The sequence below is a fragment of the Loxodonta africana genome, chromosome 6, assembly GCF_030014295.1.
Source record: "Loxodonta africana isolate mLoxAfr1 chromosome 6, mLoxAfr1.hap2, whole genome shotgun sequence".
NCBI classification, from domain to species: Eukaryota; Metazoa; Chordata; class Mammalia; order Proboscidea; family Elephantidae; genus Loxodonta; species Loxodonta africana.
Window position 1 is genome coordinate 43,099,855 of NC_087347.1, and position 23,638 is coordinate 43,123,492.

The following is a 23,638-nucleotide window of genomic DNA, read 5'->3' on the forward strand; positions in this document are numbered from 1 at the left end:
ATGTCCCCTGAAACCATGGTCCCCAAACCCCCGTCCCCGCTACACTGGCCTTCGAAGTGTTCAGCTTATTCCGGAAACTTCTTTGCTTTTGATTTAGTCCAATTGTGCTGACCTCTTTTGTATTGTGTGCTGTCTTTCCCTTCACCTAAAGTAGTTATCTACTATCTAATTAGTGAATATCTCTCTCCCACCCTCCCTCCCACCTCCTCCTCATAACCATCAATGAATATTTTCTTCTCTGTTTAAACTACTTCTGGAGTTCTTATAATAGTGGTCTTACATAATATCTGTCCTCTTGCAACTGACCAATTTCACTCAGCATAATGCCTTCCAGATTCCTCCACATTATGAAATTTTTCACAGATTCATCACTGTTCTTTACTGATGTGTAGTATTCCATTGTGTGAATATACCATAATTTATTTATCCATTCATCCACTAATGGGCACCTTGGTTGCTTCCATCTTTTTGTTACTGTAAACAGTGCTGCAATAAACATGGGTGTGCGTATATGTGTTTGTGTAAAGACTCTTATTTCTCTAGGATATATTCCAAGGAATGGGATTGCTGGATCATATGGTAGTTCTATTTCTAGCTTTTTAAGGAAGTGCCAAATGGATTTCCAAAGTGGTTCTACCATTTTACATTCCCACCGGCAGTGTATAAATGTTCCAATCTCTCCACAGCCTCTCCAACATTAAAGAAACAAGTCTTACTGAAATTGCATGAGACACAAATAACTCAATAAAAATACTTGAATGAATAAGTCATATTGAAAGATTTTCCTTCCCTTATAGAAAAAAAAAATTTTTTTTTTAATACCTATTTCAGTTCCACTTGAAGAAATCTTTCTAACCATGAGAGATTCTGCAAGCAGCATCAAGCCAAAACTGACCTAACAGATTAATCAACACTATTAATCAAATCAAATCACATGTGGAGATATCAAAAATCAAAACCAAACTCTTTGCTGGTGAGTCAATTCCAACTCATAGCAACCCTACAGAACAGAGGGTTTCCAAGGAGCAGTTGGTGGATTCGAACTCTCAACCTTTTGGTTAGCAGCCATAGCTGTTAACCACTGTACCACCAGGGCTCCAGAGATATGAAAATTATCCCTTTATTTCATCAAGCAAGAAAACAAAACTAGAAACATAATTTTAAATGGCTCTGTTTTGAAATTATGCTAATTTTAATGAAACGTGTTTGAAACTGTTTTAGGTATTTTGGTAAGCAAGAAATACAAACAACGAAAATACATATATTTCAAACTTACATTTAATTCAGAGTAAGATTAATAAATAAGTATACATCACTGTTATTAAAGCCCCGTACAGGTCTTTCATAAGCTATAGATTTCTCCTAATTCCATGATTTATTTGCATCATGATTTATCTCCCTGTCAAAGTCAAAGTCAGAGAAACCTAGGTCTAAAATCCTGCTTTATGAAACAACTCATACATTACTACAAAGATACTTGAGAGTAGTAAAAATAATACATGGGAAGCTTTTAGCATAATTCCCGGCACATATGACACATGCACTCACTAAATGCCGCTGCTTATCCTCTATTCTCTGTTCCCCATCACAATGTCATCTCAGTATGTATAATTCTCTTTCTATGTTATACTACTTAAAATTTCCTTGTTCTTGGCTCTCAAAGTGTTTTTTTTTCCAAACACCAATTTTATTTAGTTTGTTTTAATTTGTTCTCAGATCTGTTTTTTTTTCTTCCTTAAATTTGTTTTGCTTATTATGAATTCCTTTAAAAGTCTGTCATGTTTAGATTGATTTTATGTTCCTCTTTCTCCACCTGTCTTGCTGCTAAAGAAAAATTCTGTTTCAGTGTTTCAAAACTTAATGTGTTCTCTTAGGTTTGCAGTAGTGGCAAATCCAACATGGAGGATGAGAAAACAGCAAGAGGAAAAGATATACTTTCATTCAGAAAGGTCTGGCACACAAAAGGACAAATACATGATCCCGTTTATATGAAGTATTTAGAACAGGCAAATGCATAGAGACAGAAAGTAGATTAGCAATTACCAGGGACTGGGAAGAGGGGGAAATGGGGAATTACTACTTAATGGGTACTCAGTTTCTGTTTGGATTATGAAAATTTTGAAAATACTGGTAATGGTTGCACAATATCATGAATATAACTAATCCACTGAGCTGCACTTAACATGATTAAAATGACAATTTTATGTTAAATACATTTTACCAAAATTAAAAGAAAATAAGCTCTGATATAAACTTCAAAATAGAGAGAACAATGATTGATCAGGAACCAAAGTGCTGAATGAGCAGAAAGGCTGCAAATGGAGCACTGTTCTATGTCTCTCTGAGTCTTTAAAGAGTCATGAGCAGTACACAGGCAGAGGCGAAAGGTAGCCGCTGGGGCTGTTTGCCAAATATTTCTGTTTCTACCCCTTCCAGTCACATGGTACAACTGAACTTCTTGGCCCCACTGTGATAGATGAAACCACGTGACTCATTCAGGTCAATGAGTTCTGAATGAAAACGAGAAGTATCAAGTGTCACGTATAGACAAGAGTATTAAGTTACCAATGTGAGACCCTTCAGAGCTTTTGTTTCCCTCTCATATGCTAACTAACAAAGCCTTAGATGCTAGCTGTTCTGTCTGCTTCGGACCTTGAGTAACTATGATGACTAGAGGCCCCCTCCCCTCCCATGATAGACAGGAAGCATGAACGAGAAATAAACCTGGTTATTCTGAGCCCTTGTTTATTATTGCAGCATAATCTAGCTTATCCTGATTGATACATCTTTGCAAAGGAAAGGTCAAAGGACTTTCTCCCTGGAAAAACGGAGATATTATAACTCAAGAGAAAAGGAAGTATTCAGTAGGTCATTCGTACCTTCCCATTAATAAAGTCAAGAAAAGTATTAGGACAACTTCTTTGAATATATAAAAGAAAGTAAATGTATAAAAATGCAGAGAAGGTTATTATGTTTAATGGTTAGGATTATTATTCCTATTTTATACTTGTGGGCCTTGGCATATCTTTCCAATTGCTTTCATAGAAAATGAGAGCTGCTTTTAAGGGTTGCACATATTATCACAGTCACATTTTAAATGAATATCGTGATTTATTAAACATACCCTGAAACTCTGTGTCTCCAGTTCCGATACGGATCATATAAACTTTCACAAAATGCCAATGCATGGATTACAAACTCTTCAATAGATGTCTGATCTGCCATTTCCTTCTCCTTTTTTTTGCTTTTTAACTGAGAATAAATTCAAACATAAAATTTTACTTACTTAATTAAGCCACATAACAAGTTCAACATTCTTACCTACAGCATTAAAATGCCACGTGTGTCATTAATTATCTAATAATAAATCATTTTAATTCAAATAAGTCTAACATCCCCTTTGAGTCTAAAGAGAGTCAGTCAATCATATGGACTACATACACCCTTACAGATTTTAAATATTTCCTAGAAAGGGCTTAAAATAGATAACCAAACATCTTTGCAAAACATAATATGCTTTCAGTAAGATAGATATATGACAAGTAAATAATAAATACATAATACGACAAATTGTATAATTTTTAAAAGCCGTTTATAAAACACTTTAATTTTTCAATTAAAATAACAAATATATTAATAACTGATTGCTTACATTTAGGTAATATATGTAAGATGTCTGAAATATATAGTACCCAATCATAATTTTAATTCTTTTCTCGATTATTACCTCTGAAAATAATTACCTTTACTAACTGTAATATGAAAAGCAAAACAAACAACAACGAAAAAGTGAAACTGAGTTACCCTCAGTAAAGCAACAAAAAATATTGGTTCACACCTACTTGCTGAATATAGAGTGTTGTCATGGTGATAATATGATTAATATACGAGCAAGTTCCAATTTCTTCCACATTAGACAGATTTCTGTAAGAAAAAAAATTACTCATACATTTATTACATTTGGAAACTCTGGTGGCGTAGTGGTTAAGTGCTACCGCTGCTAACCAAGAGGTTGGCAGTTCAAATCCACCAGGCGCTCCTTGGAAACTCTATCGGGCAGTTCTACCCTGTCCTATAGGGTTACTATGAGTCGGAATCGACTCGACGGCAGTGGGTTTTTTTAATAGATATGAATGGTGAGCCACATGCATGCTCACGTATTCAGCTTTAATCTTTAGAATACCCATTGGCAAACAAAATGCAAATGACATTTATTTTTAAAAAATCAATATGGCTTTATGACTGCTTTTCCATCGAGAATGTGAAATATACCTCAAGTACCAATTAATGACTATAAACAGAACGGTTAAGAATTAAATGCTGATTAGCATCTATTTCTTAATAGACAAACTGGAAAAATATTACAAAGTATAAACAAAAGAGAAAAAGTCACCAATTTTCTTACATGTTATTATATTTTCCTCGTTTTTTTCCCTATGCAGATTCTTAGTTTTTTACATACTGTCACCACTGTACCACATGTCTGGTTTTGCTTTTACATTTTACATTACACATATGTCTGATCTCTTTAGTGATATTAAAAGTTTCTGAGAGAAAACTTTACACATTCCATAGGGCATGGTATCTTGACCTATTCAAACCAGCAGATCAACTGTTCAGTTTTTAACTAATTATGATACAGTCCTTATTTTTATATTGTTTTTATAAGACATAACATAAATTGCTAACATTTACTATACCTAAAATCACCAGTAATTTTCCTAAAATAAAAAAACAAACTAATAATTTTCTGTTGTGAGTCACTGTGGCCTTGAAAAATACTTTATATCTTAAAATACAGTAGTTACTAAGAGAATAGGAAAAACTGTCTGAATAAACAGATTTCTTAATGTAACAAAACAGACTGGCATGAGATCTTGGAGAAAATAAACAGTAAAGGGCAAAGGTAAAATTGAAAGCCTCTTCAAGAGTTCTGTTTCCAGTAACGGTGAGCTAGGACCAATCTTCCTCCTAAGAACTATAAAAGATCAACGACACACTGAAAAACAATTTACTTCACAGCATCAGAAAGCTATCAAGGCAGTGAACAATTACAGACCTGAAATGCGGAAGAAAGAAACCTAGGGAGAGATAAACTCTGCATTTAAAACCATTTTGAACTCAAGATTTCTGCCAGTACAGACAGAGGTAGATGAGAAGCTGATGAACGCTTCTGAGTTTAACAGTGCTGATAAGGACAAAAACTGGAATTCAAGGCCCACAAAGAGCAGACTCTCAAATTCTGGTTTGAGACCACCAAAATGACACACACAAGGAGAAAGAATGAAATAGAAAAGGATCAGCATTCACACACACAGAAGTCCAAATCATCTCAATCTTGACTATATTAGGGAATCCTACCTTTTCAAAAACTAATAACAACTTACCTCTGTGGAAGGATAGTGTCATCCTAGGCCTGAAATTATCTCTGCAGTTTTTCAAAACCAATGCTTAATACTCAATCAAAAAGAAGTACTCTCTTGAGAAGACAATAAGTTTGAACATCAGCAATAAATAAATAAATAAATAAAATAGATCCCACAAGTTGAGGGGGGAAAAAAGGCATCCCTAAAAAAATATAAACTAACCCTTACCCATTGTTGGTATAAATGCAAAATGGTAGCCATCGCGGCAAACACTGTGGGTTTCTTCAAAAAAAACTAAAAATAGAACTACCATATGACCTATAAATTCCACACCTAGGTATGTCATGGATTGAATTGTGTCCCCCGAAAACGGATAGCAATTTGGCTAGGCCATGATTCCTAGTATTGTGTGATTGTCCACCATTTTGTCATCTGATGTGATTTTTCCTGTGTTATAAGTCCTGCCTCTACGATGCTAATGAGGCACAGTTAGAGGCCGTTCTATTAATGAGGCAGGACTCAATCCACTAAAATGTATTTTGAGTCAATCTCTTTTGAGATATAAAAGAGAGAATTGAGTAAAGAGAGGGACCTTACACCACCAAGAAATTAGTGCCAGAAACATAGTACATTCTTTGGACCCAGGGTCTCTGCACCGAGAAGTTCCTACACCAGGGGAAGAGTGATAACAAGGATCTTCCTACAGAGCCGAGAGGGAGAGAAAGCCTTCCCCTGGAACTGCCACCCTGAATTCATACTTCTAGCCTCCTACACTATGAGAGAATAAACTTTTGTTCAATAAAGCCATCCACTGGTGGTATTTCAGTTATAGCAGCACTACATAATTAAGACAGTATATAAACCCAAAAGATTTGAAAGCAGAGATTCAGAGACTGGTATGCCAGTGTTCACTGCAGCAGTATTTACAACAGCCAAAAGGTGGAATCAACCTGAATGTCCATCGATAGATGAATGGATAAACAAGATGTGGTCCACACATAAAATGGAATACTACTCAGCCACTAGGAGAAATGAAGTCCTGGTACATGCCACAGTATGGATGGAGCTGGAAGACATTATGCTGAGTGAAATAAGTCAATCACCAAAGGACAAATATTATATAACCTTACTTCTATAAAAAGACAAGAAAAAGTAAATGTACAGAGAAAAAAAATGTATTAGTGGCTACCGGGGCGGGAGGGTGCGAGAGCAGGGGGGTTAACGGTGACGGACACATCGAAGGATAGGGCTGCACAGCTGATTACTGCAATTGCTGCCAATTAGCTGTACGCCTGTAAAAAGCTGAATTGCCAAAGGCTGTTTTTGTGTGGCAGATATATTTACAACAATGACTTAAAAAAAAAAAAGGAGTAGCTGCTAAGGCTGCGTATGTACAACCAAAAACCTCATGGGATTTGGTTCCTTGGTTTGGAGATTTAGGGTCATGACTTCACGGGACCTCCAAGTTAATTGGCCTAAAAACATGTCTAGTGTTTCTGTTCTACTTCCTAGTTCACTGCACAGTACCTGGGGTCTTAAAAGCTTCCAAGCAGCTATTCAAGCCACAACAATTGGTCTCTATTCACCTGGAGCAACAGAGAGGAGAGTCGGGAATAGAAGGATATGGAAGGTGTAGCTAATTGCCTCCATGAACAACTGCCTCTTTTGCCATGAGACCAGAAGAACTGGATGGTGTCCAGAAACCATTACTGAATATCCCAAATGTTCCAAAGATTCCATAGAAGAATCCTGATCAAAGGAGGAAAATGCAGAATAGCATTTCAATTCTCATGGACTCCAGACTTCCTGGAGCCATGAAGGTTGGATGAACTCCCAAAACTACTGCCCTGAGATAATCTATAAACTATAAACCAAAAATATCCCCTGAAGTCTTCTTAAAAGAATAGTCTAGCTTAACTAATAAAAAATGTCTGCTTCAGCAGTATGCTCTTTTAAGAACTATGTATGGAATCAGGACCCCTGGTGGAGCAGAGGTTAAAGAGCTCAGCTGCTAACCAAAATGGTTGGTAGTTTGATATCACCAGCCACTCCGAGGGAGAAAGATATGGCAGTTTGCTTCCGTAAAAGTTTACATCCTTGGAAACCCTATGGGACAGTTCTAATCTGTCCTATAGTGTCACTATGAGTCAGAACTGAATCAATGGCAGTGTTTTATTTTTTTTTATGCAGGATCGAATTCATAACTGCAACACCAAAGATTAGATACGAACCTTAAAGGGTAGTGAATTTATGTTAATGGGGGAGGAAAAACTCAGAAAAGGAGGTGAGAATGGTTACATAACTCGAAGAATGTAATCAATCTCACTAAATGGTATGTGTAAAAAGAAAATGTGTAGAAACTGTTAAATTGATATTGTTTCGCTGTGCATATTCTCAACAACAAATAAAATTAAAAAAAAAAAAGAATAAAACTGTATGATCAATTGCATTTCTAAGAAGTTAAAAATGAGATAAAATTAATCCACAGTATTAGAAGTCAGAATAGCTACCTTTGGGGAGTATGAAGAGGGTGACGATTATGACAGGAATTGGGGCGAGTTTTGGGGGTACCGGTAATGCCCTATTTCTTGACATTACTTGTCATTTTCTTGTAATGTACTGAGATGTGCACTTACGATCTCTTCATTTTATGCATGTTATAGTTCAATAAGATACAGTGCCATACCAAGGACAAGGTAGTATGAACAGTTTGCCATGTGTGCGAGGCAATAAAGGAGTACAATGTTGTCGTTAATTTAAAGAGAGTGGTAAAACAATAAAAGTCAATCTTCTTTTTATTATCACATGTACCAGTAACTCTAAGCAAAATATTCCTTCCTGGAAAAACACCTTCCATTAATCTAAGTTCTGAAACAATTGTTGTGGTTGTTTATTTTTGTTATCGAGAAGCTCAGTATCATCAGTCGGAACAAGGCCAGGGCCAACTGTGAAACGAACCATCAAATGCTCACATGCAAGTTCAAACTGAAACTGAAGAAAATTAAAATGAGTCCCCAAAAGCCAAAGTATGACCTTGAGTATATCTCACCTGAATTTAGAGACCATAATAAGGAAAAGATTTGACGCATTGAACACTACTGACGGAACACCAGATGAACTATGGGACAACATCAAGGATATCAATATGTAAAGAAAGCGAAACCTCATTAAAAAGACAGAAAAGAAAAAAAAATGGATGTCAGAAGTGACTCTGCCTGAAACTTGCTCTTGAACACAGAGCAGCTAAAGTGAATGGAAGAAATAAAGAAGTAAAAGAGCTGAACAGAAAGTTTCAAAGGGCTGCTCAAGAAGACAAAGTAAAGTATTTTAGTGAAATGTGCAAAGACCTGGACTTAGAAAATCAAAAGGAATAACATGCTTGGCATTTCACAAGCTGAAAAAACTAAAGAAAACACTGAAACTTTGAGTTGCAATACTGAAGGATTCTATGGGCAAAATATTGAATGACACTGGAACCATCAAAAGAAGATGGAAGGAATACAGAGTCACTGTACCAAAAAGAATTGGTTGATGTTCAACCACTTCAGGAGGTAGCATATGTATCAGGAACTGATGGTACTGAAGGAAGAAGTCCAAGCTGCACTCAAGGCACTGGAGAAAAGCAAGGCTCCAAGAATTGACAGAATATCAATTGAGATGTTTCAACAAATAGATGTAACACTGAAAGCGCTCAATCATCTAATGCCAAGAAATTTGGAAGACAGCTATCTGGCCAGCCAACTGGAAGATAGCCTTATTTGTGCCCATTCCAAAGAAAGGTGATCCAAAAGGATGCAGACATTATCAAACAATATCATTAATATCACATGCAAATAAAATTTTGCTGAGGAGAAATCTAAAACGGTTACAGCAGCATATGGACAAGTAACTGCCAGAAATTCAAGCTGGATTCAGAAGAGGACATGGAACGAGGGCAATCACTGCAGATGTCAGATAGATCTTGGCTGAAAACAGAGAATACCAAAGGATGTTCACCTGTGTTTTATTGACTACGCAAAGATATTTGACTATGTCGATCATAACAAATTAGGATAACATTGCAAAGAAAGGGAATTCTAGAACATTTAATTGTGGTCATGAGGAAACTGTGCATAGACCAAGAGGCAGTCATTCAAACAGAACAAGGGGATACTTTGTAGTTTAAAATCAGGAAAGATGTGCATCAGAGTTGTATCCTTTCTCCATACTTATTCAATCTGTATGCTGAGCAAATAATCCAGGAAGCTAGACTATATGAACAAGAACAAGGCATCAGGATTGAAGGAAAACTCATTTACGACCTGTGATATACAGAAGACACAATCTAGCTTACCAAAAGTAAATAGGATTTGAAGTACTTAATGATGAAGATTAGAGACTACAGCCTTCAGTTTGGATTATACCTCAACATAAAGAAAACAAAAATCTTCACAACTGAGAGGCCCCGGATAAGTAAAGCATTACTTAAAAAGAAGAACAAAGTGGGAGACCTCATACTACCTGATTTTACAACCTGATTTATACCACCACAGCAGTCAAAACAGCCTGGTACCGATACAACAACAGATACCTAGACCAATGGAACAGAATTCAGAATCCAGACATAAATTCAGCTACCTATGAGCAGCTCATATTTGACAAAGGCTCAAAGCCTGTTAAATGGGGAAAAGAGAGTCTCTTTAACAAACGGTGCTGGCATAACTGGATATCCATCTGCAAAAAAATGAAAAAAGACCCATGCACAAAAACTAACTCAAAATGGACCTAAATATAATATCTGAAACAATAAAGATCATGGAAGAAAAAACAGCAACAACACTAGGAGCCCTATACATGGCATAAACAATATACAAAACATTACTAACAATGCACAAACACCAGAAGAGAAACTAGGTAAATGGGAGATCCTAAAAATCAAACACATATGCTCATCCAAAGGCTTCACCAGAAGAGTAAAAAGACAACCTACAGACTGCGAAAAAATTTTTGGCTATGACATCAGCATCTAATCTCTAAAATCTACAAGATACTACAAAATCTCAACGACAAAAAGAAAAATAACCCAATTAAAAAATGGCAAAGGACATGAACAGTCACTTCACCAAAGAAGACATTCAGGCAGCTCACAGATACATAAGGAAATGCTCATGATCATCAGCCATTAGAGAATGCAAATCACAACTACAATGAGATACACCATCTCACCCCAACATGGCTGGCATCAATCCAAAAAGCACAAAATAATATATGTTAGAGAGGTTGTAGAGACACTAGAACACTTATACAATGCTGGTGGAAATGTAAAATGGTACAAAAACTTTGGAAATTGATTTGGCGCTTCCTTAAAAAGCTAGAAATAGAACTACCATGCAATCCAGCAATCCCACTCCTCGGAATATATCCTAGAGAAAGAAGAGCCATCACAGGAAAAGATGCATGCACACCCATGTTCACTGCAGCAATATTTACAACAGCAAAAAAATGGAAACAACCACAGTGCCCATCAAAGGATGAATGCATAAACAAATTATGGTATATTCACACAATGGAATGCTACACAATGGTAAAGAACAATGATGATTCCGTGAAACATCTCATAACATGGAGGAATCTGGAAGGCATTATGATGAGTGAAATTAGTCAATCACAAAAGGACAAGTATTGTATGAGACCACTATTATAAGAACTCAAGAAAAGATTTAAACACAGAAAAAAAACATTCTTTGATAGTTATGAGGGTGGGAGCGAAGCAAAGGGGTATTCACTAATTAGATAGTAGACAAGAATTATCTTTGATGAAGGGAAAGACAACACACTATTCAGGGGAAGTAAACACCACCAGACTAAACCAAAAGCTAAGAAGTTTCCTGAATACAACCGAACAATACAAGGGACAGAGTACCAGGGGCAGGGGTCTGAGGACCATGGTTTCAGGGAACATCTAGGTCAACTGGCATAATAAAGCATATTAAGAAAATGTTCTCATAAGAACTACTTTAGGTGATGGGAAAGACAGCACACAATACAGGGGAGGTCAGCACAACTGGACTAAACCAAAAGCAAAGAAGTTTCCGGAATAAACGGAATGCTTCAAAGGCCAGCGTAGCAGGGGCAGGGTGCTGGGGACCATGGTTTCAGGGGACATCTAAGTCAATTGGTGTAATAAAATCTATTAAGAAAACACTCTGCATCCCACTTTGGAGAGTGGCATATGGGGTCTTAAACGCTAGCAAGCGGCCATCTAAGATGCATCAATTGGTCTCAACCCACCTGGATCAAAGGAGAATGAAGAACACAAGGCGACTACGAGCCCAAGAGACAGAAAGGGCCACATGAACCAGAGACTACATCAACCTGAGACCAGAAGAACTAGATGGTGCCCAGCTACAACCAATGACTGCCCTGACAGGAAACACAACAGGGAACCCCTGAGGGGGCAGGAGAGCAGTGGGATGCAGACGCAAATTCTCATAAAAAGACCAGACTTAATGGTCTGACTGAGACTAGAAGGACCCTGGTGGTCATGGCCCCCAGACCTTCTGTTGGCCCAGGACAGGAACCATTCCTGAAGCCAACTCTTCAGACATTGATTGGACTGGACAATGGGTTTAGAGGGATGCTGGTGGGGAGTGAGCTTCTTGGATCAGGTGGACACTTGAGACTGTTGGCATCTCCTGCCTGGAAGGGAGATGAGAGGGTGGAGGGGATTAGAAGCTGGCGAAATGGACACGAAAAGAGAGAGTGGAGGGAGAGAGCCGGATGTCTCATTAGGGGGAGAGTAACTGGGAGTGTGTAGCAAGGTGTATATGGGTTTTTGTGTGAGAGACTGACTTGATTTGTAAACTTTCACCTAAAGGACAATAAAAATTATAAAAAAAAAAAGAAAATGGTCTGCATCCCACTTTGTTGAGTGGCGTCTGATGTCTTAAAAGTTAGCAAGCGACCATCTAAGACACATCAATTGGTCTCGGCCCACCTGGAGCAAAGGAGCATGAAGAACACCAAAGACACTAGGAAAACATGAGCCCAAGAGACAGAAAGGGCCACATAAACCAGACACTCCATCAGCCTGAGACAAGAAGAATTAGATGGCGCCCGACTACCATCAATGACCGCCCTGACAGGGAACACAACATAGAATCCCTGAAGGAGCAGGAAAAAGTGGGATGCAGACTTAAAATCTAGTAAAAAGATCAGACTTAATGCTCTAAGATTGGAGGACCCCAGAGGTCACGGCCCCCAGATTTTCTGTTAACCCAAATATAAAACCATCCCCAAAGCCAACTCTTCAGACAAAGATTAGACTGGACTGTAAGACAGAAAATGATACTGGTGAAGAGTGTGCTTCTTAGCTCCAGTAGGCACATGAAACTACATGGACAGCTCCTGTCTGGAGGTGAGATGAGAAGGCAGAGGAGGACATAAGCTGTCTGAATGGACACAGGAAATACAGGGTGGAGAGAAGGAGAATGCTGTCACATTGTCAGGAGAGCAACCAGGTCTCATAACAATGTGTGTATAAGGTTTATATGAGAAACTGACTTGAACTGTAAAATTTCATTTAGAGCACAATTTTTAAAAAAAAGAGTTCTAGAATTTATAAGAAAAAAAAATATTTACAACTAGATCAATAAGCAACATCATGATAAACAGAGAAGTTGTCAAGGATTTCATTTTAATTGGATTCACAATCAACGCTCAAGGAAGCAGCAGTCAAGAAATGAAACGACATATCACACTCATCAAATCTGTTGCAAAAGACCTCTTTAAAGTGTTAAAAAGCAAAGATGTCACCTTGAGGACTAAAATGTGCCTGACCTAAGGCATGGTATTTTCAATCGCTTCATATGCATGCAAAAGCTGGACAATGAATCTGGAAGACCAAAAGAGAATTGTTGCATTTGAATTGAGCTGCTGGTGAAGAATACCGAATATACCATGGACTGCCGGAAGAATGCACAAATCTGTTTGGAAAAAGTATAGCCAGAATGCTCCTTAGAATCAAGGATGGCTAGACATCGTCTCAAGTACTTTGGATATGCTATCAGGAGGGATCATTCCATGGAGAAGGACATCATTCTTGAAAAAGTAGATGGTCGGTGAAAAAGAGGAAGAACCTCAATAAGATGGACTGACACGATGGCTGCAACAATGGGCTCAAACACAGCAATGATTGTGAGGATGGTGCAGGACCAGGCAGTGTTTCATTCTGTTGTACACAGTTATGCTGTGAGTTGGAACCTCATTGCTTTCAGTAAAACCAGCTAACAACAACAGAATTAAATTGATTAGTCAGAGGTTATTAGCTTTCATTTGAGTCTTCCAAACAGCAATGTTGTTTTTATATATTAAATAAAGAAATATCTTAGGTATAACTTTGTAAATTATGCTTCTCAAATGTACGAGAGAGTAGAAGTACAGATTACAGGAAATTTTCAAAAACATCTTTATCATGGTAAAATGTCATTTATGAAGTGGCAAAACATGAAAACTGTCAGCTTTGCAATACTATGTCTCTAGGTCTGTCTATATTTCTATCAGAACTCTTTTCTCTTTTAAAATCTTAGCTTTGATCTCTCACCAAAAATAAGTGAAGACTCTGGAAATAGAAATATGTTCTTTAACTGGCTACTATTAAACATTAAAGTTATCATCAGAGATTAAATCATCCTAAAAATTTTTTTTCAACCAAAAAAGGTTTAGCATTCCAGTGCATCCCTCTTTTATCAAGGGCTATACATAATGGATTTAAAATAATTACTTATCTTTAGGGTTTCTGCTTTCAGTAACTTTGTGCTAAGTAATCAACAGGAGAAAAAAGCAAATTAACTATTGCAGAGGTCAACTCATGTTTTACCACTTGAGTAAAACCCTTTTTCCTCAACCCTTTCAATTCTTATGCAATTTTAAATTTTAAGGATGAAGAAAAGCATGAAAATGAAAATATATGTAAGGTTCTGGACTGTATAAGCTAGGAGACAAACATTTTAGTAATTATTTCTCAATGTTTTCATGATATCTGCAATCAAAGGCAATGAGCAATTAAGTCAAAGGTGAATAAAATGTAAATTAAGTCCCTAGCTATCTACTAATTAATTATAAAATACTTAAAAAGCAAATAGAATATTTGTTGTTATTGTTAGGTGCTGTCAAGTCGATTTCGACTCATAGTGACCCTCCATACAAGAGAAGGAAACACTGCCTGGTCCTGCACCGTCCTCCCAATGGTTGTTATGCTTGAGCCCATTGTTGTAGCCACTCTGTCAATTCATTTCGTTAAGGGTCTTCCACTTTTTCACCGACCCTCTACTTTACCAAGAATGATGTCCTTCTCCAGGGACTGATCCCTCCTAAATAGAATGTAGTACAGAGGAAGTGGCTTTCAAAAAGAAGGGAAAAATTTAAGGGGCTTATGATGCCCCTAACCCAATGGTTCTCAAATTCTTATGTGCAAAGTTCACAGGGAATTTATGAAAAATCCAGACACCTGGGGCCCTCTGATTCAGAAATTCCATAAGCAAGGCTCGGGCTCTGTATTTCTAACAAGCACCCTATTTGATATTTAAAACCAAAAAAGAAACCACTGCTGTCACCAAAATTTAAGTAGCACTGACCTAACCAATAAACCTGAAAATAGAAGAATCTACAGAATAAGTATATTTGGTAAAATTATAAAACGGCAAATTAGAAAAACACATATTCACAAATGGTAACCAAGAGGAATAAAAACGTGAATATGTTCACAGGTGAAAATCATATAGGAAGTACTGATGCAATAAATTCCTGGCAAAATAAAATCTGTCATTGGCTACTCTAAAGCAGTTTATTTTTTTTAATCTTGGCTGAATCTCTCCACAACTAGGTATACTAGCTCAAAAGTCTTTCCAATAAACTAACAAACCACAAGCCTATTACAAAAGGTACATTAGTTCTTTAATGCTCCATATGAACAACAACAAAAAATTAATAAATCAACAAACACATTATTATTTTTGGTAATAATTATTTTTAAACAGATAATTCGTTTATTTTTTTGTATCAGATACCTGCAAAGAATAATAAAGAACTTGACAAGCAAAATCGACAAGGCTTGCTGTTGTTCCTCTAATCCATCTGCTGTTTTCTGAACGCACTGTAGCAGCTGGATCCTCAGAACCTGCAGAATATTATCAGGAAGCAGAGATATTCCAGGAGGCACATCATCTACCCTACAATGTAAGGAGAACAAAATAAGAAGATTTAAATGAAGGAAGAAACTCATTAGTACTTTAGAGAAATTCCATTTTGTATTCAAACCCAAGAATTTTTTACTCTTTTCAGATACTCTGTGCCTTCTTCTCTGCAGGGCATCACCAGGTGAGCAGTGACACTTTAGAAGATTAATACAGCAGAGTGGTTAGTCTTACTTCAGAGGAGGCTTACTGAGAAGAAACAGTGCCACTATTTTTGTGTTATTTTTAAAGAAAATATTTAGAATATAAGTTAACCTACTTCCTCCTTATGAATAATGTGTCTGTATGTAAATACACGTGTGTATGTGTACACAAACATCATTTCTAAAAGAAACAAAAACCAACAAATAATTGTAGCTAGTTTAATACCTGTCAACTACTTTACTAAATAACATCCATCTACCTATAGGCTCCTTGAGGAAGAGAAGATGAGCAAAAGAAAGGGAGAGGACAAATACTGTATGATCCCACTTACATGAAATATTTAGAATAGGCAAATTCATAGAGACAGAAAGAAGATGAATGGTTACCATGGGCTTAGGGTAAAAAGGAATAGGGAGGTGATACTTAATGGTTACAGAGCTTCTGTTTGGGGTGATGAAAAAATTTTGAAATACATGGTGATGATGGCTACACAACAATGCGAATATAACTAATGCCACTGAACTGTACACTTAAAAACAGTTAAAACAGCCAATTTTATGTTATATATATTTTACCACAATAAAAAATAAAATTTTTAAAAAGGAAAGAAGAAAAGATAAAGAGGTAAATGTAGAAGACCAAGCTTAAGCATGAATAGAAAAAAAAATTTTAAGTAATGTATCAATATTTTGCAAAACCTGGTTTCTGTGTAAAAAGACTACATGGTTCTTTAAGGGCATAAGCCAGTATCAGACATGACTGGCTCCTCCGGTGTGTCTCTCACAATAAAACTTCTCCCTAGATTTAAAGTCAGAACCCTGGGTACTAAGTCCTACCTCTATAACATTTAATCTCTGAAATTTTCAAACCTGTAAAACTGCAATATCATGTTCCTTATTTCACAGAGCTGTGAAACCAGAAAATCAATGAGAAAATACTTTGAAATACGTAAAGGACTAGAAAAATGTAATATATTTTAAATATATTACCAGTCTCTAAACCCTGAGAATCTTTTCATAAGTCACCATATAATAGTATCCTTATTTTTTTTTTATCACTAGTAAGAAAAATATCAAAATCTGCACAGAACTACATATTTAAAGGGCTCCTATAAATTTTTTTTTTTTTTTTATGATTAAATGACTACTACATAAAGTGGTCTCTTCTTCAGATAATACTTGATATGAAGTATTACTAGTACTTTTATAACGAATAAGTAAAAGGCTATTTCATTCACTGTGGACAGGAAATTTGAAGTACATTCCAGTAGTCACATAAATACATATGGAAACATAATTAGGCTCTTTCTGAACACGTGACATCATAATTAAGGTGTTTATAAAATGACCACCTAACTTCAGTTTTTAAATAACTGTAGTTATTTAAAAGAGTATTTTCCTGTGTCCTGGTTGTCCCATTTTCTATTTGCGCATGTTCTTTATTTTATTGCACAATCCCCAAAAAAAATAGCTTGTAAAAGAAAAATTACCACCACCATCACTAACTTTCATTATAAAATTTCATTATAAAATAGCTTGTAAAAGAAAAATTACCACCACCATCACTAACTTTCATTATAAAATTGGGGCTTGGTTACATACCCTTAAAGACAAAGTTGGGATATTTGGCCATGTTCCTAATGCGTGAGCATTTAGAACTTGGAAGTATTTCCCCACCTCTAGGACTTTACTGTCCAAAACGCTATGCTCTCTCACTGAAATTTCCCAAACTCCAGAAATCTTTTCCAGTCTTCTTTGTTTGGCTATTATCTACTGTAAACAACTGCCAACTGCTGTCTCCATCTAACACAGGAAGAAACCCAGCTTAAAAAGTACAAGGCTTTAAAATCTGGTAAAAGTAATCCCTGCTGTATGTAATGAATTCTGTTAAATTAGAAACTGTAGAAAGTCAGTTTACTTAAAATGAGGATTATCCACGAGTTTCTTATCTTTAAGGTGACTAATCTCGTGTACATACTACATACTAGTTGCCTTCCATATGGTTTGGACTTAACAAATTATAAGTTTTCTACCAATAAAATCTAAATTCATGATTCAGTTTTCTGACAATGATGTGAACTATTATTTTACATAAACCAACTAAATCATGAAAAAAGCAACACACTTGGCATTCTTCATCTTACTTCAAATACAGTAGCAATATATGTCTACTTGAAATTTTTGGAGACGGTCTCCCAAAAAAAGGAGATACTTAAAATACATGGATGATAACAAGTCCATCTTCGGAATTTTAGGAGACTTCGTTCCAATAATCCAAACTTTCAAAGGCTCAAATCCTGACTCCACAAAATTCTTCAGCCTGTGACTTAAAAGTGAGCTGTAAATTATTAAAAGCAGTTCTAACTAACACACTATAAGAATACTCTTTTATTAGTAGAAATCAATAAAACTTAATCTTATTTTGAGGATAGTTCAAGATTTAATACTTTTAAACCTTTATAAACCTGTCACAACTAACATTCTAATGAAGAAATCAGAAAATGTTTACTTGTAAAGAATGAAACACTAGTCCTTTCTGAGCACAACCGCATCCTTTCTTGAGTTCAATGCCTTGATTCAAAGTCCTAACGATTCCTCCTCTGGATTATTATTACAATTGCCTCTTAATTGAACTGTCTGCCTCTGTCTCATCTCTCTCCAATCCAACCCACATGATGCCACTAAAGTGACTTTTGAAAAACAAATTTCTCATGCAGAAAATTACTCAGTAGCTCCCCATATCCTCCATAACAAAAAAATCAAAGTCTATCAGCATTGCAAGCGTAGCTCTTCATAATCTGGACCCTCTTGATTCTCCAGACTTTATTCCCTTGTACCTACCCTCTTACTGCCTACCCAGGTCCCCGAAGAACAAACACATTTTCCTCCTCCTTGTAGTTTCTTTAATTCTCCAGACCCTCTACTACTCATCATCAACCACTACATTTTCCACTACAGCACATCTCCATAAATGGAGCTCCTTCTGTGGTAAAAGGTCTCTCTTCATTTCTCCTCCTTCTTACCCTAGCCAGCCTCTCTTGCCTGACTAACAACTACTAGTCCTTCAAGATGACTTGAGATACAGAAAAAATTGTATCTGGGAAGTAGTCCTGGGAACTGTAAAAGTGGGAAAACTGTGGTAGGTAGAGAAATGGGAGAAGAAAGATCTGTACTTTCAGCTGTACCTTTCCATATAATTTGAACTTTTTCCTTGTTTTATGATTTGTAAATCTAATTTTTAACAATGTGAATACTTTCAAATGGTACAACCACTTTGGAAATCGATTTGGTGCTTCCTTAAAAAGCTAGAAATAGAACTACCATACGATCAAGCAATCCCACTCCTTGGAATATATCCTAGAGAAATATGAGCCTTTACACGAACAGATATGTGCACACCCATGTTTACTGCAGCACTGTTTACAATAGCAAAAAGATGGAAGCAACCAAGGTGCCCATCAATGGATGAATAGATAAATAAATTATGGTATATTCACACAATGGAATACTACTCATCAATAAAGAACAGTGAGGAATCTGTGAAACATGGAGGAACCTGGAAGGCATTATGCTGAGTGAAATTAGTCAGTTGCAAAAGGGCAGATATTGTATAAGACCACTATTATAAGAACTTGAGAAATAGTTTAAACAAAGAAAACATTCTCTTGTGGCTACAAGAAGGGGAATGGAGGGAGGGTGGGAGAGGAGCATTCACTAATTAGACAGTAGATAAGAATTACTTTAGGTGAAGGGAAAGACAGCAATACAGGAGAGGTCAGCACAATTGGACTAAACCAAAAGCAAAGAAGCTTCCCGAATAAACGGAATGCTTCAAAGGCCAGCGTAGCAGGGGCAGGGCGCTGGGGACCATGGTTTCAGGGGACATCTAAGTCAATTGGCATAATAAAATCTATTAAGAAAACATTCTGCATCCCACTTTGAAGAGTGGCGTCTGGGGTCTTAAACGCTAGCAGGCAGCCATCTAAGATGCATCAATTGGTCTCAATCCACCTGGATCAAAGGAGAATGAAGAACACCAAGGACATAAGGCGATTACGAGCCCAAGAGACAGAAAGGGCCACATGATCCAGCGACTACATTATCCTGAGACCAGAACAACTAGATGGTACCCGGCTACAACTGGTGACTGCCCTGACAGGGAACACAACAGAGAACCCCTGAGGGAGCAGGAGAGCAGTGGGATGCAGACCTCAACTTCTCATAAGACCAGACTTAATGGTCTGACTGAGGCTAGAAGGACCCCAGTGGCCATGGCCCCCAGACCTTCTGTTGGCCCAGGACCAGAACCATTCCCAAAGCCAACTCTTCAGACATGGATTGGACTGGACAATGGGTTGGAGAGGGATGCTGGTGAGGAATGAGCTTCTTGGATCAGGTGGACACTTGAGACTATGTTGGCATCTCCTGCCTAGAGGAGAGATGAGAGGGTGGAGGGGGTTAGAAGCTGGCGAAATGGACACAAAAAGAGAGAGTAGAGGGAGGGAGCGGGCTGTCTCATTAGGGGCAGAGTAATTGGGAGTGTGTAGCAAGGTGTATATGGGTTTTTGTGTGAGAGACTGACTTGATCTGTAAACTTTCACTTAAAGCACAATAAAAATTATTTTTTAAAGAAGATGTGAATACTTTGCCTCCTCCAAGCTATTTTCTAAGGCCCTACTCTAAGGTCAGGAATGGCCAAATAAGTTTTGACCTGCATGCCCAGTAACAATTAATTAGTAGTGATTCACCAAAGTAGTGAGGCTTCTAAAGTCCATATCTAGGATCAGCAAGAAAGACTGCTGTGATCAGTTAGTAATGTCTGCTATGACAACAGGATTATGGAGGAATTTGTTTGTGCTACATAGTTGCCACCCTTGTATTGTGTTATCAACGAAATCTTTGGGCCAAAAATGAACAAACTCACCCAAAAGTTAGGAAATTAATGCATTTCTACATACCTGGTAGGAAGCTTCTCAAAGTCAACATCTAAGAATTGCTCATAGCTGGAAACAAAACTGTCCAACCATAACTTCAGGTAATCTGGATCTTTCTGAAATAAAACCATTATCATATTAAGCATGCTTGTCAGAAAAACAAAATGTTTCCACTTTTATTAAGCAGATATGAAGTAATATATCTAAAGAAGCAGTAATATGAAATCTGTAAGTAATATTCAGGAAGACATATATGCTGTTCTAAAATGTGTACTAAGTATAGTAAGAATCTTCAAATGGCTTCCCATCTCACTCAGAGAAAGAGCCAAAGTCTTAACAATACCATATCCTATGATCTTATCCACTACTACCCTGTATCACACAGGTAGTTGTTCCTGGGACATGACAGACATGCTCCCACCTCAAGGCCTTTGAACCAACTGTTTACTCTTCCCCGGAACTCTTCCTTCTCCAGAGAGCTGAATGGCTAATTTCCTTATCTCTTCGCATCATTTCTTAAATGGCATGTTCTCAGTGAGGCCTACTTTATCACCCTTTTTCAAATTGCAAACTTTCTCATTGCCCTTTACCTCATCCTATTCTGTTTTCCCCTCATGGTCCTTTATCACCTTCTAACGTACTTTATAATTTACTTGTTTATTCTGTTTTCCCCTCATGGTCCTTTATTACCTTCTAACATACTTTATAATTTACTTGTTTATTAGTTTATTGTTTATTGTCTGTCACTTCTACTAGAATGTAGGCTTCGCAAGGGCAGGAATTTTTAACTTTTTGTTCACTAATGGATACCAAATGCCTAGAACGGTGTCTGGCACTGAGTAGGTGCTCAATAAATATTTGTTCAACGAATTAATGGGAAGTACAAAATGTATTTTTTTTTTAATCTCTTGGAAATGGATCACTAATCTAAACACAAAAACCAAAACCTTGTAGAAGAAAATATAGACTACCTTTGCAATCTGTGATAGGCAAAGATTTCTTAGATAGGACACAAAAACTATGAACCAAAAAAGAAAAAGTTAATTGGTCTGAACCAAAATTTAAAACTTCTGTTCATCAAAATACACCATTATGAAAATGAAAAGGCACACCACATATTGGGTGAAAATATTCTCAATATATCTGACAAAGGACTTATATCTAGGATATACAAAGAACTCCTATAAATCAATAACAAAAGGGCAACAATCAAATTAAAAAATTGGCTTAGAACTTGGAAACTTCATAAAAGGAGATGCATAAATGGCCAAATTGCACACAGAAACATGTCATCATCATTAGTTACCCAGGCAAACGCAAATTAAAACCAAGTGGTATTTAAGGAGCACTGAGTTTCTGCTTGGGGTAATGAAACACTTTTGGAAATAATGAGATGACTATACAACATGTTGAATATAATTAATGTCACCAAATTGTACATTTAAGAATGGTTAAAAAGGCAAAATTTTTAATATATATTTTACCACAATAAATTTTTTTTAAAATAAGATACCATTACACACCCACTAGACCCACCACCATTGAGTCGATTCTGAATCATAGAGACATTACAGGACAGGGTAGAACTGCCCCGTATGGTTTCCAAGGATCCACTGGTGAATTTGAACAGCCGACTCTGTTTAGCAGCCAAGTTCTTAACTACTTTGCCACCAGGCCTCCTACACACCCACTAGAATGCCTAAAATTGAGAAGACTGATCAAACCAAGTGTTGGTGAAGATAGGAGTAACTGGAACTCTCATACATTTCTAGTAGGGGTATAAAAGGATTGAATCACTTAGAAAACAATGTGGCAGACAATTTGGAAAACAATTACACATACCATATTGCCCAGCCATTCCTCTCCCAGAGAAATTAAAACAAAAACACTTGTTTCACCAAAAGGTTAATGGATAAACAAATTATGGTATATTTATACAATGAAAAACTATTCAGCAATAAAAATGAACTGACACACACAACAAATATAAATTACAAAAACATGTTGAGTGAAAGATGTCACGTATCAAAGTGTACACACTGTGTAATTTCATTTAGTATGAAGATCTAGAGCAGGATGCAGTGATAGAAATTAGATCAATGACTGCCTTTGGATGGACTGACTGCAAAGGGGCACAAAGGAAACTCTCTTGGGTGCTAGAAATTTTCTATTTTCTTATTATGGTGGTGGTTACCCAAATGTTCACACACATTAAAACTCATCACATTTTACACTAAAATCTATGCATTTTATGGTCTGTAAAATCTATCTCAATAAAGGTGATCTAAAAAAATTATGATTTCTCAGAAATGTTTTTCTGAATATAATTTCTATCATCAAAAGCAATGTTCAATTTTTTCCTTCATCCTTTCAACACTTTACTCCAGTCAATTCTTAATAGCATGTTACTCAGGAGTCTTAGCTACTTGGTGAATAAATACCATCCCTTAAACATTGCTCTTGGATAAAAGGAACTCAAGTAATTTACTTCCCTAAAATAAAAGCATTACACTACAAATCAGAATCTAAAAGAATGTTCCCAGAATATACAGACTGCTGACCTTTTGTATATTTGTTTTTCTATTAATATACTGTTCCAAAATCAGCTCATAAATTGCCACTATCTACATAATCACTGAGAAACAAGAAGATGGAAATACTTCAGAAAGAAAACTACTCCTGTGAGAAATTTCTCAAGGGTTCTATTACTTGCTTTTTTCATTTTCAACTAGAACACCATTCATTTATTCCTTCATTCATTTATCCACTCGGGATAGAACTCTATCACTGTTCCTTCCTAAAAAGGCAGAAGATTACATCTCTGTAAAAGTTAGATGCAAAACAGTCACACAATGCCGTAAAGAATTAATGCCTTTCTGTTCATATTTTATTTAGGAACTCTACAGTACATCTAATTCAAAGTATAAAGGTCAGGGCTACCAAGTGTTTGGCAAGTACGGAGT

The 23,638-nt window shown here is 36.6% G+C and overlaps 1 protein-coding gene across 14 annotated transcripts in view; it reads right to left on the minus strand.

Annotated features, from left to right (window-relative positions):
- Nucleotides 1-23,638, minus strand: part of NBEAL1 (neurobeachin like 1) — a 187,033-nt gene that overhangs the window by 130,004 nt on the left and 33,391 nt on the right. For 8 of the 14 annotated variants that reach the window (XR_010322244.1, XM_023542231.2, XM_023542230.2 and 5 more), the window contains 4 exons: nucleotides 20,700-20,791; nucleotides 15,413-15,574; nucleotides 3,843-3,924; nucleotides 3,125-3,252 (listed from right to left, as the gene is read on the minus strand). Coding sequence is in view for 13 of the 14 variants with exons in the window: in XM_023542231.2 (XP_023397999.1) it covers nucleotides 3,125-3,252; nucleotides 3,843-3,924; nucleotides 15,413-15,574; nucleotides 20,700-20,791 (464 nt within the window). In the remaining variant the exon portion in view is untranslated. Of the gene's footprint in view, nucleotides 1-3,124; nucleotides 3,253-3,842; nucleotides 3,925-15,412; nucleotides 15,575-20,699; nucleotides 20,792-21,646; nucleotides 21,694-23,638 lie in introns of those variants that run through there. The other 6 variants (XM_064286784.1, XM_064286786.1, XM_064286788.1 and 3 more) reach the window with 2 other exon arrangements.